General features: G+C 35.4%; 1 protein-coding gene and 1 pseudogene across 1 annotated transcript; one reads left to right on the top strand and one right to left on the bottom strand.

Moving 5' to 3' along the window:
* The first annotated feature begins 198 nt into the window (after window positions 1–198).
* LOC133702946 (small ribosomal subunit protein mS79 (rPPR3b)-like) lies at window positions 199–1666 on the top strand. Its single transcript, XM_062127290.1, has one exon. The coding sequence runs from the start codon at window positions 256–258 to the stop codon at window positions 1399–1401; it is 1146 nt and encodes a 381-aa protein (XP_061983274.1). The 5' UTR covers window positions 199–255; the 3' UTR covers window positions 1402–1666.
* A 5531-nt stretch (window positions 1667–7197) lies between these two features.
* LOC133703907 (probable terpene synthase 13) lies at window positions 7198–9768 on the bottom strand (annotated as a pseudogene).
* Window positions 9769–15171: the final 5403 nt, after the last annotated feature.

Genomic DNA, 15171 nt, shown 5'->3' with positions numbered 1-15171 from the left:
ATAATAAAAAAAATTGAAATGTATAATATAAAAATAATGTTATGTTATATTTATCAGCAATAGTTTATAATAATAATAACAACAAGAAGAAGAAGAAGACATGGAAAAGGTTTTTTTAGATGAATATTAAAAAGGTTAAACGACAAAACATTTAAAAAAGAAAACGACGGGTCGTGTATTTCTTTTTTGGAGCCCCTTAAAACCCTCCATAAACCTCTACAGCGAACTCTCCAACACCACACCCACAAAATAGAGATGTCGTCTCTTTGCCGGCTTCTCCGCCGTACATTATCGACCGCCACCTCTGCCACCGCCACCGACAGCACCAAAGCCAAATCTTTCTGTAAAGAAATATATAAAGAACGCAATCTTGAGCAACTCGTCGAGAAATTCAAAATTGCATCTGTAGACGAGGATTTCCGCACAAAACCTTCCGTTTACAAAGAAGCCGTTCGCCGCCTCGCAGCCGCCAGGAAATTTAACTACGTAGAAGAAATTTTAGAGGACCAGAAGCAATATAAGGATATATATAAAGAGGGTTTTAATGCTCATTTGATTTCTCTGTATGGTTCAGCGGGCATGTTCGATAATGCACGCAAGGTGTTCGACGAAATGCTTGAAAGAAAATGCGCTCAGACGGTCGTGTCTTTTAATGCGTTGTTGGGGGCTTGTGTTAACTCGAAGAAGTTTGATGAAGCAGAAGGGTTGTTCAAAGGGCTATCCAAGGAGTTAGAGATTGAACCAGATTTGGTTTCGTATAATACAGTCCTTAAGGCTTTTTGCGAGATGGGCTCAATGGATTCGGCTGTTACATTGCTAGATGAGGTGGAGAAGAAAGGCTTGGAGTCTGATTTGATTACTTTTAATACGCTTTTACATGGGTTTTATGCGAAAGGAAGGTTCGTTGACGGGGAGAGGATTTGGGAGCAAATGAAGGAAAAGAATGTTGAACCAGATGTACGAAGTTATAATGCGAAGTTGCTTGGATTGACATTGGAGAAGAGAATGGAAGATGCGGTTAAGGTTGTTGAAGAAATGAAGAGTAAGGGGATTCAACTTGATACCTTTAGTTACAGCACTTTGATTAGAGGGTTTGTTAATGATGGGGATTTGAAGAAAGCTAAGCATTGGTATCATGAAATAGGGAGAAGTGATTGTAAACGGGATAAATTGACTTTGGAGGGCTTGATTCCTTTTGCCCTTCAGAAGGGTGATTTTATGTTTGCTTATGGTATTTGCAAGGATGTTCTCTGTAGCAAGTTGCTTGTTCAAAATGCTTTGATACAAAGCGTGGTGGATGCATTGGCTAAGGAGTCAAGGATTGAAGCAGCAAAGGAGCTTGTGAATCTTGGGGATGCACATCATACCTATTCTTATAAGTTGAATTTGCCTTCTATTTAGCTATGTATTGTCCTTTATGGTTTTGACTTTTTATCTGGTAAAGCTGCAAATGTTTAGAAAATAAGTAGTTTACTAAGCATTTGGAGTTAAATAATTCTAAACATTTTAGCTTGGAGATGCTTTTCAATAAGTAGTACTCCAGAATTTTCTGTTTGTTTGGTTTTGTATTTTATGGTCGTGGTAGTCAATCTATCTTTTAACTTGTCAATGACATTTGCAAGCTCTGCTTTTATTTTATATCAATTTTATATTGTTAGATTTGCTAGATTTTGTTTTCATGTTGTTACGCATCATTTCACAGTCGAGTGCCTGTTATGAATGCACCAATGAAGTCCTAAACTATTTCACAGTTGAAATTGCTTTGAGATGCAATTTCTTGTATTGTACGTTCCTCTATCTGTCTGAAAATTCATCTTTGAGCAATGAAGGCTTTGGATGGTTGTCGCCTTTGTATATGAGCCCCTTAGTACTCAATCTACATGATTGCTTAATATTTAGTTAAATGATGTTCTTTATCACTATGTTTGCCACAGATCATGGGGCAGATTTAGAGTGTTTACTCGCTTGCATCGAGATGAAGCTGAACATTGAAGTCTTAAAAGATTTATGATGCAGTAACACACACATGCAGTGCGTTTGAAGCATATATTAGAAAGTTCAAATACAGGGGAGTGAATAGCCTTGAGGAATACTGAAATCTACCCCACACTCCCTATATTCTATCCTTTCTAGGATATGAAATTTAAGATCCATTGGAAGGGCAGCTGAGTATGATCATCTGTGCATTCTTAGGCATATAATATGTGTTCCAAATATGTTTCAAATGCAGATGTTAACTACTAGTTTAACGAAGTTGGAAGCTAGGTAACTTCAAAGATATTGTTTAGAACTGATAAAGGGAATCAATATGAGAATGTGGTGTTAGTTGGCTTTATCTGTTTCTCTGGAAATTCACTGTTCTCAAATCTGAAGTGTTCCAATTTAACTAAACCCCGGAGCAAGAATGTGATTTTATGATTGTTGTTTTAGTTAGCACCCTCGAGAAATACTCAAGAGCTAAAATCAAACAAAATAAATCCGATGGAAATGTGCATGGACTGGAGTTTCCTCTTTATCCTGTTGGCATGACTTAATTTCACTTGTTGGAAATTTCATTGTATTACTTCATCGATTACATCTTGAGTTGCTTCTAATTGCACTGGCTGTTCTTGTGAGAAATATAGGAACAGAAAATGTTGTGCCTCTCTGTATGTATAGTTACTTTCAATTAAATATTAGATCAAGTTCTATGAAATGAAGTTAATGGACCGTTTGGGTTCTTCTTTTGTTTATTAGCCAAAAAAGTTTGAGTCTGACACTGGTGTGTGGACAGCATATGCAAGAAATTGTTTCTCTTTCTTCCTTGTGTGCATGGGTGCGCAACTCTGTATTAGGATTGCTATGTAGAACTGCCTTCTTCTTCTTCTTCCTTGTGCTCATGTGTGCGCTTGTCTGCGGGTGTATTTGGATGGATGTAATGAACAGGTTCGCAGTTTGCAACAATGGAACAAGTTGGATGGCTGAAAGTACCCAATATACTGTGTGCATTCTGCAGGAAATTCATTGAATCCATACTTGATTTAGGGTTTTGAACTTGTGATTAATTGTTTTTGGGTGTTCGAACTTACAAGGAGGCTCACTGCACAAAAACTAGTCCCTCCTCCCTCCATCCCTTGTCTGAATATTTACTCGAGTCCAAGTCACTTGAAGAACATGGAAAATGACTTCACACTTGTTGTCTCATATGCTAAGGTGATTGGTTCCCACACCATTATCAAGGTTGGAATTCAAGGGAGATTACTGCCTTTTTCATTTTCTTTTAGGCATAAGCAAACAGGTGTGAGAGTGTACAATCTGTTTAAAACTTGATTAGAAAATTTGATCATCATATGGGGAGACTGGCTTACTAATATTCTCGCCATTAAAACCTAAATACACTAATCATGGACAATTTGTTTAAGAGTATGATGCTTATCTCAAGTAGATTACGCCCTGTTCTACCATTAACAATCAAGGTAGGCATTTTAGGCCACTATTCTAGTGAATTTTTGTCCCTAAATTTGAGCTCCTAATTTTTTTTCATTCTAAAAGCTCATATCTAGGTGTAAGGAGACTTGATGCAAAGTCTCAAATGTATCCATTTGTTGTCAACAATTTGTGCATTAAGATTGATCAAAATTTTGAATAGATGGGGACTTCGTTGATCCAATTAATAGATGTTGTTACTCATTTTGAACCTCACGTGCCAAAGATGGTGTGTACCCCTTTTGAACCAAATGCAGGAGTTTAGCTCATGTTTGCTGCAAGATTGACAAAAACAGAGAAGGAAGAAATGTTTGTCGAACCCTGTTTGAGCTGTTTTTTGTCCTCTTTATCCTTCCCCTTTGCTGCCAAAATCATCAGGTTTCTTAGACTGACTAGGAGTCTTCATAATGCTAAATTCGTTCCTTCTTCATCTTGTTTTTAAGGTTGGATAAATCCCTCAGAATTTGAACTAAAAAATTGATTTTGCTACTGTCGCAATTTTTTTTGTTTCAACTTAGACTCTGATTCTAATTTGGTTTCATATGATATCTGACCATCCTAGCTACATTCTTTCACTCATGACTTGTTGAAAAATTTACCTATACCTTTATTGGGTCCTAGGGCTCACTGTTTTTATGGCAGACTCTTAATCAGATTGGGATGCTCGACATTGTCAGTTTTTGAATCAGATCAGGAAATATTTTTGACCAACCAGATTGTTGCCAAATTCTATTATTTAAAAGGAATTTATCTCACTTTGAACCCCCCATGAAAGTTGTAGCTCTACAAGTGTAGATGAATTTGGGCGTTTGAATCGCTTGATTTTGATATCAGAAGCTCATGATATTCCTGTTTGAATATCTAATGTGAAAGTAGAGAATTCTGCCGCAAGAAGAGTTCTGACCCGAGTTTTGCACTAAAGACTATGCTTCCATCACAATTTTGTTGGTCATTGTTCTTAGGTCATACTCTCAGTCATATTGGGATGATCGACATTGTCAGTTTCTAAATTAGATCAGGAGACTTTTTTTGACCAACCAAGTTGCTGCCAGATTCTATTCTCTAAAATGATTTTATCTCACTTCGAATCCTTCATCAAAGTTGTAGTTCTGAAAGCGTAGATGAATTTGGGCTTTTGAATCACTTGATTTCGATATCAGAAGCTCAAGATATTGCATTTGAATATCTAATGTGAAAGTAGAGAATCCTGCCGCGAAATGGTTTCCAGTTGAGTTTTGTTGCAATTCTGTTCTTCAAAACGATTTTATGTCACTTTAAATCCTTCATGGAAGTTTTAGTCCTGTACGTGCTGATGAATTTAGGCTTTTAAATAGCTTGATTTCGATATCATAAGCTTAAGATATTCTCATTTAAACATTTAATGGAAAAGAAGAGAATCCTATCGCAATAAGGATTCCGACCCGAGTTTTTTTTTTCCAGGTCTTGATTCGAGGGACCCAATGTAATGTTTTAAGGATTTATCAGATTAATTAAGGATAAATTTCAAACTTTGGAAAGTAAATCGGTTTCGTTCGAGGAATAAAAAAACAGGGACTGGATTAGAAAACGTCAATAATGTTTGTTACTTGGCAGCGTAAAAACAGCCCCATAGGATTTAATTAGTAGGGTACTGTTCATGGTAATTTTGAGCACAACTACCCCGTCTGATTTCTTTTCTTTTTTCTCTGCACAACCCTCCCCATTTGATTCCTTTTCTTTTCTCTGCAACTTCCTGCTAGTTGCCATTTTGGAGCTGCAGATCACGTTTGTACAGTTTTAATTCATAAGAGACAACAACTTTTGACATCTGCAAAATGCCATGAAGAGACGAACCTCACCATCATCTAATGGTTGGATTTTATCCCTAACATAGATGGCTGGGATGATGTGTTAATGTTGGAAAGAAATCACTAGAATCAACACATAATCAATGAGAATATTGTAGTTTCCTCATTTGTATTATTTGGCTGCAAATCAGTTGGGATTTGTATCCTAGATTAATGCATTGAATCTGTCCTAAATAGAGGTATATTAAGCTATATATAAGCCCCCTCTATTGACCTAGAGGGGGGGGGGGGAAGGAACAAAAAAAAAAACAAAAAAAAAGAGGAAAGGGAGAGAGTAGAAAAAGGAAAAAGAAGAGAAGGAGAGAACAACGCAGATAACAGGGGAGATGAGAGGGAGCTATCTTTTAATTCATAGGTTATAAATTTATTTCAAATCAAATACAGATTTTAAGAGATCTACATCGGTTTTTCTTGTCACCCTGTAGACATATCTAAATGAATGATCTATATTGGCCAAGAGTTCTTACTTTTAGACTTTGAACCCAGGCCTATTCATCATAGCGAACCTATCATAAAAAAACTGATGGGATTAGAAAACACCAACACCATAACAATTATAAAGCAAACCAAACACCAAGCAGCTTACTTTAGGTAGGGCGTACAAGGGGTGCTAAAACCTTTCCTTGACGCAACCAATCCCTTGCCTTAAAATCTCTGAAAGACTAGTTAGGTTTCCTAGTGACTATAATACTAGGTGGCGACTCCCTTGTTTACAAAAAACATAACAAAAACCCCGACATGGAATCCCCGCTCCCGGGGAGGGTCGATGCTCCGCCGCGAGGGTGCAACAATATATATGAGGGCAAATTTATTCTTTCCCTTTTCAAATTTGTATTGAGTTCGAAAAACATATTTTAGAGGTTATTTATGTTTTCCCAATGCAAGATTTTTACTGTTTTTTTATATATGAAAGCACTTTTTAGCAATGTAAAAGTTTAAAATTATTTTTTATATTTTTTTCTTTAGTTAGTTTCATAAATTTAATTTTTATTATAAACCTAATATAAAGATTTTTTTTTTGAGTTAACAATATAACTTTTTATGATGATTTTCAATTTAATTTAAATAAAATTAATATTCTACAATTAGATTATAAAAAATACAAGATATTAGTATTTTTGATGGTATTCAAACTTTGATAATAGTAAAAAAATTAATTTGAGGCAAAAAAAAAAAAAAACTTTGCCAAAGTTGTTAATGTTAGAGTTATAGTTGATGGTTGTTTTTGTATTTCAAAAATGTTTTTAAAAAAATTAAAATTTTTTTATTTATTTTAAATTAATATTTTTAGTTATTTTAAATTATTTTGATGTACTGATATCAAATAATTTTTTTAAATAAAAATATTATTTTAATATATCTTTAAATAAAAAATATTAAAAAAAAATATCAACAAGAAGGTACAAAAACTGTTGATCTTGAGAGCCTCTCTTGTCTTTTAGTGTTCATGATTAAAACATTTTCCACCACATATGCAAAAATATCACGCCTAAATTTTTATTTTGAAATAAATACGTTAACAAAGACAGAGAAAGAGACGTGGAAGAGATTACAAAAAAACCTTGGAAAGTAATACATCAACAAAATATGAAGAATACTCTCGTGAAAAGAATATTGAAAGGAATTTATTCTGCTGTAATGTCTTTTGTTTCCATTTTTCGTACTATATTTAATAAAACCAGCCAGCTCATAGGTTGCAGCATAACCATATCCATGCTCCCTTCACTAGAAATTAAACATCCGTTTATTTTACATAAAATATTTTATAAATAAAAAGTATTTTTTATAAAAAAAATTTTCTTGTAAATATTTTTCTTGTAAATATTTTTTTTTATATTCTATTAATGATTGTAACTGGTCATCATAATAATAAAAGAGGAGGAAGTGGTGGTGGAGTTTAATTTCATTATTAATACTCTCGTAGCAAACAGAATATGAAAGGGCAGCAAAAGCAAGTTACTTTTTGTACTGTACATATTAGTGAAAGCAGCTAGCTCACAGGCTGCCTAACCATGTCCATGGTCCCTCTGGAACTATAATATGGAGTCGTGGGCTTTTTTTTTTCTTTTTTCACTGAGACACATTTTCATGGAGGAGAGATTTCATATGCTCCTCAAGACTCGGAAGGCGATGGTTGTCGTCTAATCGTACATCAAGGGGACCATTCTTGCAATATTTAGAGAAGCCTTGGAGAAAGTTGTGGATTTGGAGAGAGGCATTCCTGGTTGAGTTGTTTCGAGCGTCTTCGAACGATGATCCTTCGTTTTCTCTCAGATAGCATTCGACGTATGATCCATCATGGCCATCTTGATTCTCGTCCTGCAATTTTGCTCACACACGCTAATTCAAAGAGACTTTCGATTGCCAAAATCACTGGTCCCGACTTGGCCCAAAAAAGAGAGACATTAAAATAGGAAGATGATAGACTTTGATGCTACCTTGGCACTTCCCAAGTCATCCCACAGGCGCAGAACTGTGGCTGTAGATGATATGATGGGTGGAAAATTGCTAATAAGGTCTACATTTTCCTTGCTTATATCTTGGCCCAGTAGAAAGAAGATGTGAACCAGAACTACATGGACACCAGAGCTGACAATCCCAATCTTCAAGTACTCCTCACCACTCGGAAACTTCCCAGAGGCAAACCATCTTGCTTCCACAAGAAACGCCCTGCACAAACTAGCCCACTGCAGAAAAATCAACCGAACAATCATTATGTGTGTTAGAAAATTAAGTTCTTATCATAGCTTAATCTTAGATTTTTGCACGAAAATTGTTGTGGGATATCGTACTGCTTTTCGGAGAGAGTCAACTGGGTTCCACCCGTGTTCCTTGTAGATCTTGTAGCTGATTTCGTTTGTAATATTGTTCAGAGCCTTGAAACATATCTTCATGTAGTCCGGTAATTGGTCAGCGGCAGCAATGTCCCATCTAAAACGATGATGGGAGAGAGTGAGAATTAAGAAATCAACTACGTACGTACGTTCAAACTTGATGCATGTACTGAATAATAAATCCTACAACTGATGATGACCTGTTGATAACTTCTGTGAAGCAAACGAGCTCATCAAGAGTGCCGTGAACATCGAAAATATCGTCTATTATGTATATCATAGAGACGGGTTTAGTGAGCTCAATCCTTAGTTCTGAAAGACTTGGATCCGTGAGGCATGACATTGACCACAGATACCATTTAAGCGGTTGATCTCTTGCAAATCTCAATTCCGTAGACAATCCGAGGTCTTTCCACCATCTAAATGAGCACATTAATGTAAGAAATTACGTGAGAAGAATTCTGTGAATGATAGCATGGATATAAAATCAATTAGTCACAATCAAGCTCACTTCAAGATCTCAACAATTTCGTGTTGATGTTGGGATTGGACCCTCTCAAACTCGGTCTTTGCAAGTTCTTGTAGCTCACTAATCCATCCATTTGGCTCATCATTAAAATAGTATTTGGCCGTGAAACTCGCCAGGCTTTTGTGATGTGGATGGTCCAAAGAATTCCTAACTAATCTAGCTTGATTATAGTCTAGATGTGTCAAACTTGAACGTAGAAGCTGATAACTATCATCTCCAGCTTCATCCAGCTCATCTTCACCTCTTATACTTAGCTGTGAAGCTTCATATAAACTCACTAGGCCCTTGATGTCACTACTTATTAGTTTTTGCTTGAATCTTCCCTCATTGTCCTTGAAGTTGTCAAATACTCCTACCACATGTAAATCTCGAGATAAACAAGCAATCGTAAGGATCATAACCTCACATAGATAGCATGAAAAGAAGACGGGATAAACATTAAAAATTAACAACCTGCGGATACGTGGTAACCTTATTGTCTCAACAATCGAAAGCGAAGCGCAACCTCATAGAGATTGTCGCTATGAATGGTGCTTAATAACATAGATTGCCTTGTTAGAATCGAATCAATCTCCTCTTGGAAATGATAGTCAATGCTAAGGCGTTGGATAGCATCAATCATGGCGAGACCTTGAATTGGTTCCTCTCCTTCTTTCCTCAAAATATGCTTGAATGTCTGCAACTTTTCTGCATACCCAGTGTCAGAATCATCCTGCAAGGGTAAAAAAGCAGTTCCAGTGACATTAAGTTTTCATAAGGCAATAAAGGCCGATTATTATTATTATTATTATTTTTTAAATGACAAACATTTCGTTAAAAATTCCTTGAAAAACACGGTTACAAGTGCAAAATCCATATATATATAATTACATTATTAATAGTTATGGGGTTCTGTTTTGTGGGACCAGAAGCCAATGTCTGTTTTCGTGAAACGCTCCATTTTTTAGTGCTCGAAAGGGAAGGCTTAAATTCTTTGAGGATGGGCTTCACCCTTTCTGAATTTCGGTTTTGAGGAAATGGCCAGCCAGAAGCAGCTGTCAAGGAAACACTACAAGACAATGCCATTGAGAGAGAGAGTGTGAGAGAGAGGAGATCAGAGAGAGATTTTTCTTGAGGGAGTGATTGTGTTTGAGTACACGACGAGATTTCAAGCTGCCACAACTTATAAGATATGGTCGAATAGTAAGCGGCCCTCACGAGTCTCACAAACAGTACTCAACACGTTTTGCACATAAAAGACATTCAATGATTAATTCTCTTTGAGGTTTTTTTTCTCCTTTTTATTTCTTAAGGTTATTAAATTAGATGAGATTTTCAAATACTTTTATAAAAACAACATAACACAGTAAACACGAATAGGAATCTTACATGAGATTCACGAACGTCTTTGTCCTGTGGAGACCAAAATATTGTGGAAGGCCATGAAATAAAAAAAATCTTCGTGAATTGCATTTGCATAAACAGAGAACTACGTACAAGTTAGTTGTTGTTATTTGATCATTCAACTCTAGAGAGTTAATTTTTAATGTAAATAAATCTATCAATTATATCGATCTCAAATTTTAGCCTTACCAATATCATTGGTCTTTCTCAACCTTTATTTTTCCATCATAGGGTGATTTTTAAATAATATATGTCGCGGGGGGGCGCGACGTCTGGCGACAGCGGAGGCTCGTGTCGTGCCTCCTATGTGAGGTGTTATGTGTTGGGAAGGTTTTTTGGATTTAATCATAAAATTATGATTAATGTTTAGGAGTCGCCACCTAGTATTATGGTCATTAGGAACCTATGGTCTGCGAGAGTCTGGGTAAAGGACTGGTTGTGCAAGGGGAAGACGCATCACCCCCAGCGCACCCTACCTAAGGTAAGCTGCATTGTTGTTTGATTTTTTTTCTAAGTCGGGTTTCTATTCGTTGGTCTTATCTAGGGCTCAAGGTAGATCTCTCTTCATGAGAGAGTCTCTACCTTATCAGGTTAAATCCTAAACGTTCTAAATTCTGAAATTTAGCATCGCATTTATTTACACCTTGTTTTTTAATAGCTGAGGGTGTACTTTATCGTGTAATTTTACACCTCCACAAATACTAAAGTCTACATCTGGATAAAAAAAAAAGATGGAAAAAGATTTTTGACATGTTGGCCAAATCCTAATAGATAATCATAAACTGGTTACGATATCCATTTTTGATTTTTTTAAACATGAAAAAGATGCAATTTTTGTTTTTTTTTATAGAAAATATGCTTGGAAAAATTTTAGAATTTGGCCGTATGCATGAAAACAAAATATTATCTGTTTTTTTTTTAATGTTTCGGAGAAAACCGGGTATTTTAATACCGGATTTGTATTTTACAGTGTAAATATACAACTCAATATTATGAAAAATTGGTAGAAAAATATTTGAAAAAATGAAATTTTTTTGAAATGATTTTTGAAATTTTTTTGGATTTTTTCGTTTTTTTTAAGAAATATATATAATATTATATTATATATATTAAATAAATATTATTAAAACATGTGGGCTGGGCCGGCCCAGCTGACTGGGCCGAGCTCAACCCAAAAAGAGGTGGGCCTACATCGGCCCAAAATAGTTGGGCCGATCTCTGCCTAGAATATTCTTTTTTAGTTTTTTGGGTTGGGCTTGGGCTGGGCCAGTGTGGTGCAATGTGAATTATTTGCAGAACATGAACAGTGGTTCACGTTCTGCATGCAACCGTAATGGCTGCAGAAAATGGAGGTTGGCGGAGGACAGAACTACCGGGAGCGGTGGTTACGGATGTGATCAGGAGGCTGAGCTGATGGTTTCGATGGCGTCACTGGGAGGAATGGTGGCCGGAGTCGATCACGGGGGAAGGAAGAAGGATTCTGCAGAGGTGTGAGAGAGGAAGAAACGGTGACTGTTTCGGGCGTGTGGTTGGGATGGATACCTGTGGTGGAGCTGGTGGTGTAGAAGCTGTTTGTGGCTCCGTTTGGTGGCTGGAGCGGCGGAGAGAGAGGGAGAGAAAAACTGCAGAAACGGGGCAGTGGGGGCTGGTTTTTGGCCAACTTTGCGTTCAATTTTCTCCTCCCTCAGGACATCAACGAAGACTTTATTTATAGAAGGTGGAAGAGGGTAATCTCGTCTTCACCGGGGTAAAATTTCAGCTCTTGATTTGGATGGGAAGGATCCCAACCGTTGGTTCAAAGTAGCCTCCCTGAGTTGTCAAATCTGCAGGAAAAGGCTGCCTGAATTGACCTATTCATGCCATCGCCGGAGTCTCCGTGCTGTCATTCATCCTGAAACGTTCACATGGGATTATAGAGGAATGTCAGGGGATCCGTTTCGTGCACGTTTTGTTTGATTTGATGGAGAAATCAAGCATTTAATGGACCTGCAAAGTAGGCTCCCACGCTGTTTCTTTTGGGTAAAACGGGGAAGACAATGAACAGTGAGCAGACGACGCGTTGTCTGGTCCTCTTTTTTTTATGCAAAATGACGCCGGTTTGGACTGAATTAGGGATTTTAATAGAATTTCAATTTAGTCCTCCATCTTTCAATTTCTTGCAATTGAACCCCTAATTGACCCTAAACTTTGGATTTAATGTAATTAAGACCCTGATGAACTTCAATTGGAACCCCAAAGTTACGCGTCTATTGCAATATGGTCCTTGGTCTTGGATTTTGTCAATTTAACCCCTAATTGACCATTAAACTTTCAATTTCTTCAATTTCACCCCTGATTTTTGTCAATTGAACCCCCATAATTTTCCGCCTGTTGCAGATTGGTCCCTGGTCTCGGATTTTGTCAATTTATCCCCTAATTGACCTCAAAACTTCAATTTTCTTGCAATTTGGCCCTTAATTTCAATCAATTAACTTGATAAAAATTAAATTTGGTCTCTTAAAATTCCAATCTTCTCAATTAAGCCCAAATTAAGCTCCCAAACTTAATTTTTCACCAATTAAGCCCCAAATAAAATTAATTTGACCCATTTAAAGTATAATTAAGTCCTTGCACTTAATTAAATCCTTCAATTGGACCCAAATTAATTCTTAAACATAATTAAAATTTAATTTGGCCCATGATTAAATCAAATTGGCCTATTGAAAATTTAATTATGTCATTGGACTTAATTTTTATGCAAATTCGTCCAATAATCATTTAATTTGACCTTGAATTTGTATTTTTTTTCTCTATTTTTGGGCATAATAGGGTACAATTAGGCCTTGAATTTCCTCCAAAAATTGCAGCTTGATTTTCCGACCTGCCTTCTCCACGTTGCCAGCCTTTATTTTATTTTTTGATTTTTTTTTGAAAAAAGAAATTGATTTTTGGGGAATAACCCAGAATTGAGTTATGACAATATATGAAAAAATATTTTAACTATTAGAAAACCAGCTTCTTGGGATTTATGTTAATTTTATGACTGAACTTGGAGAACAAATCTTTTTTATTACGAAACCAACTTCTTGGGATTAAAGCTAATTTTTACTCATTGCAATACAATTGTTTCTTTTTTTTATGGATTATATAAACTTAAGAATTTGAGAGGGAATAAACATTTCTTCAATTCTTTGGATTTAAAGTGTTTTTTTAATTAATATGAGTGTCCGGATCAGCTTGCGTGCATCTTGACTAATCCCACGGGCCCTGAAGTTAATGACCATGTAGGCCTCCAGTGGCCCTGAGAGAACTTGAACTCATAATCATTGGGGAGCAAATATAAGATCTGACCCAGTTGAGTTACCCTTTTATGGTTTAAAATTGTTTTTTCTTCATAAAATATGATATGTGAAATGGACGTTAAGTATTTAATGAAGCTTCAAAAATAATTTTATATTAATTCCTTAACTTTCAACCTTTCAAAGTAATTGTTGGTCCTTCACACAATTATTCCATGTTTTACTTTTTTTTTATAAATAAAACCCTCGTACTTTTTTCTAATTAATATATGTAAAATCTACCAATTTGTTGTAGACTTCTATCTCTACCGTTAGATTTATAATACATTTGTTTTTCTCATTAAGAATGTTTTTTTTATTTTTAGCATTATTTATTAATTAATAAAAATTTATGTGAAAACATAATGCAGCTAGCAACAAAAATCCTAAAAATTGACCTTTTATATGTATATTTACAGTAATATTCGACTTGAATAAAATCACCATTTTCAAATAAAATATAAGGACATGAAGGTAAAATATACTAGCATGCATGTGTCTATGTACTAGTTTTACATTGAATTTCAAAAGTGGCTCCTAACTTGTTAGAGAATAATATAAATCATATCATGGGCCCTCACCTAACAGCTTAAGCTATTAGGTGGAGATGGTTTTTTGACATGGTATCAGAGCCTTGATGACTAAGTGGTTACGAGTTCGAATCTCACCTTTCCCATTTATTTGATAAAAATTAAGCACAGGGTAATATGAGCATATACAAGTTTCAAACTCAAAGGGGTTTCACTTGAGGGGACGTGTTAGAGAATAATATAAATCATATCCTGGAACCTCACCTAACAGCTTAACCTATTGGATTGAGATGGTTCTTTGACATAGCTAGTGAAATTGACAATTGAAAACTCCTTGAAATTCCTAACTCTTCATGTTAAATGAAAAACTATATCTCCATGTGATATAAATGTAATTTTTCATGTGTTCAATCATATAAAATATAAATAGGTCGGTCTTCACACGTATTTATGAGTAGTCCAAATCTCAAATCAATTTTTTTATATAAAAAAAAACTTGTGTTCATATGAAGCTGTGCTGGCTAACGTTTGACACAGCATGAGAGGCAGTACTATACAGGAGAGAATTCAAAGCTGTTTTGGAAAAAATAGTAAATCTTTTTCAAAATATAATGTAAGCAATATTCGTTAAATAGTAAATCTTTTTCTTGACCAGACATTTGTTAGAGAATAATATAAATCATATCCTAAAACCTCACCTAACAGCTTAAGCTTTTGGGTTGAGATGGTTCTTTGACATGGTATCAGAGCCTTGATGATCAAGCGCTCACGAGTTTGAATCTCACCATCCCCATTTATTTGATAAAAAATAAGCACAAGGTAATGTGGGTATGTGTAAGTTTCAAGCCCAAAGAGCTTTCACTTGAGGGGGTGTGTTAGAGAATAATATAAATCATATCCTAAAACCTCACCTAATAGTTTAAGCTTTTGGGTTGAGATGGTTCTTTGACATGCTCAACCTCACCTAACAGCTTAAGCTTTTAGATGAGGTTTTAGGATACGATTTATATTATTCTCTAAGAACGTTTATGTAAATGACCAGATGAGTACATAATTTGATAATGTCTGGCATCATAGTCAATATACCTTAAATTTGACTCCCGTTCTGTTGGGTGTTTTAATTTTTTAAAAAACAAATACGAGGAATGAATGCTATTTTGAAACGTTTTTTTTATATTAAAAAAATTTAAGGTATAAATTAAAAAGTTTATAAGAGTATCTAGTTTAATAAATTGATATTTATTTATGTAAATAAATTTAAAAAAT

Source organism: Populus nigra, chromosome 9 (genome assembly GCF_951802175.1).
Source record: "Populus nigra chromosome 9, ddPopNigr1.1, whole genome shotgun sequence".
Classification (NCBI taxonomy): Eukaryota; Viridiplantae; Streptophyta; class Magnoliopsida; order Malpighiales; family Salicaceae; genus Populus; species Populus nigra.
Note: the sequence above shows the minus strand (reverse complement) of the source record. Positions and strands in the feature narration are given on the sequence as shown.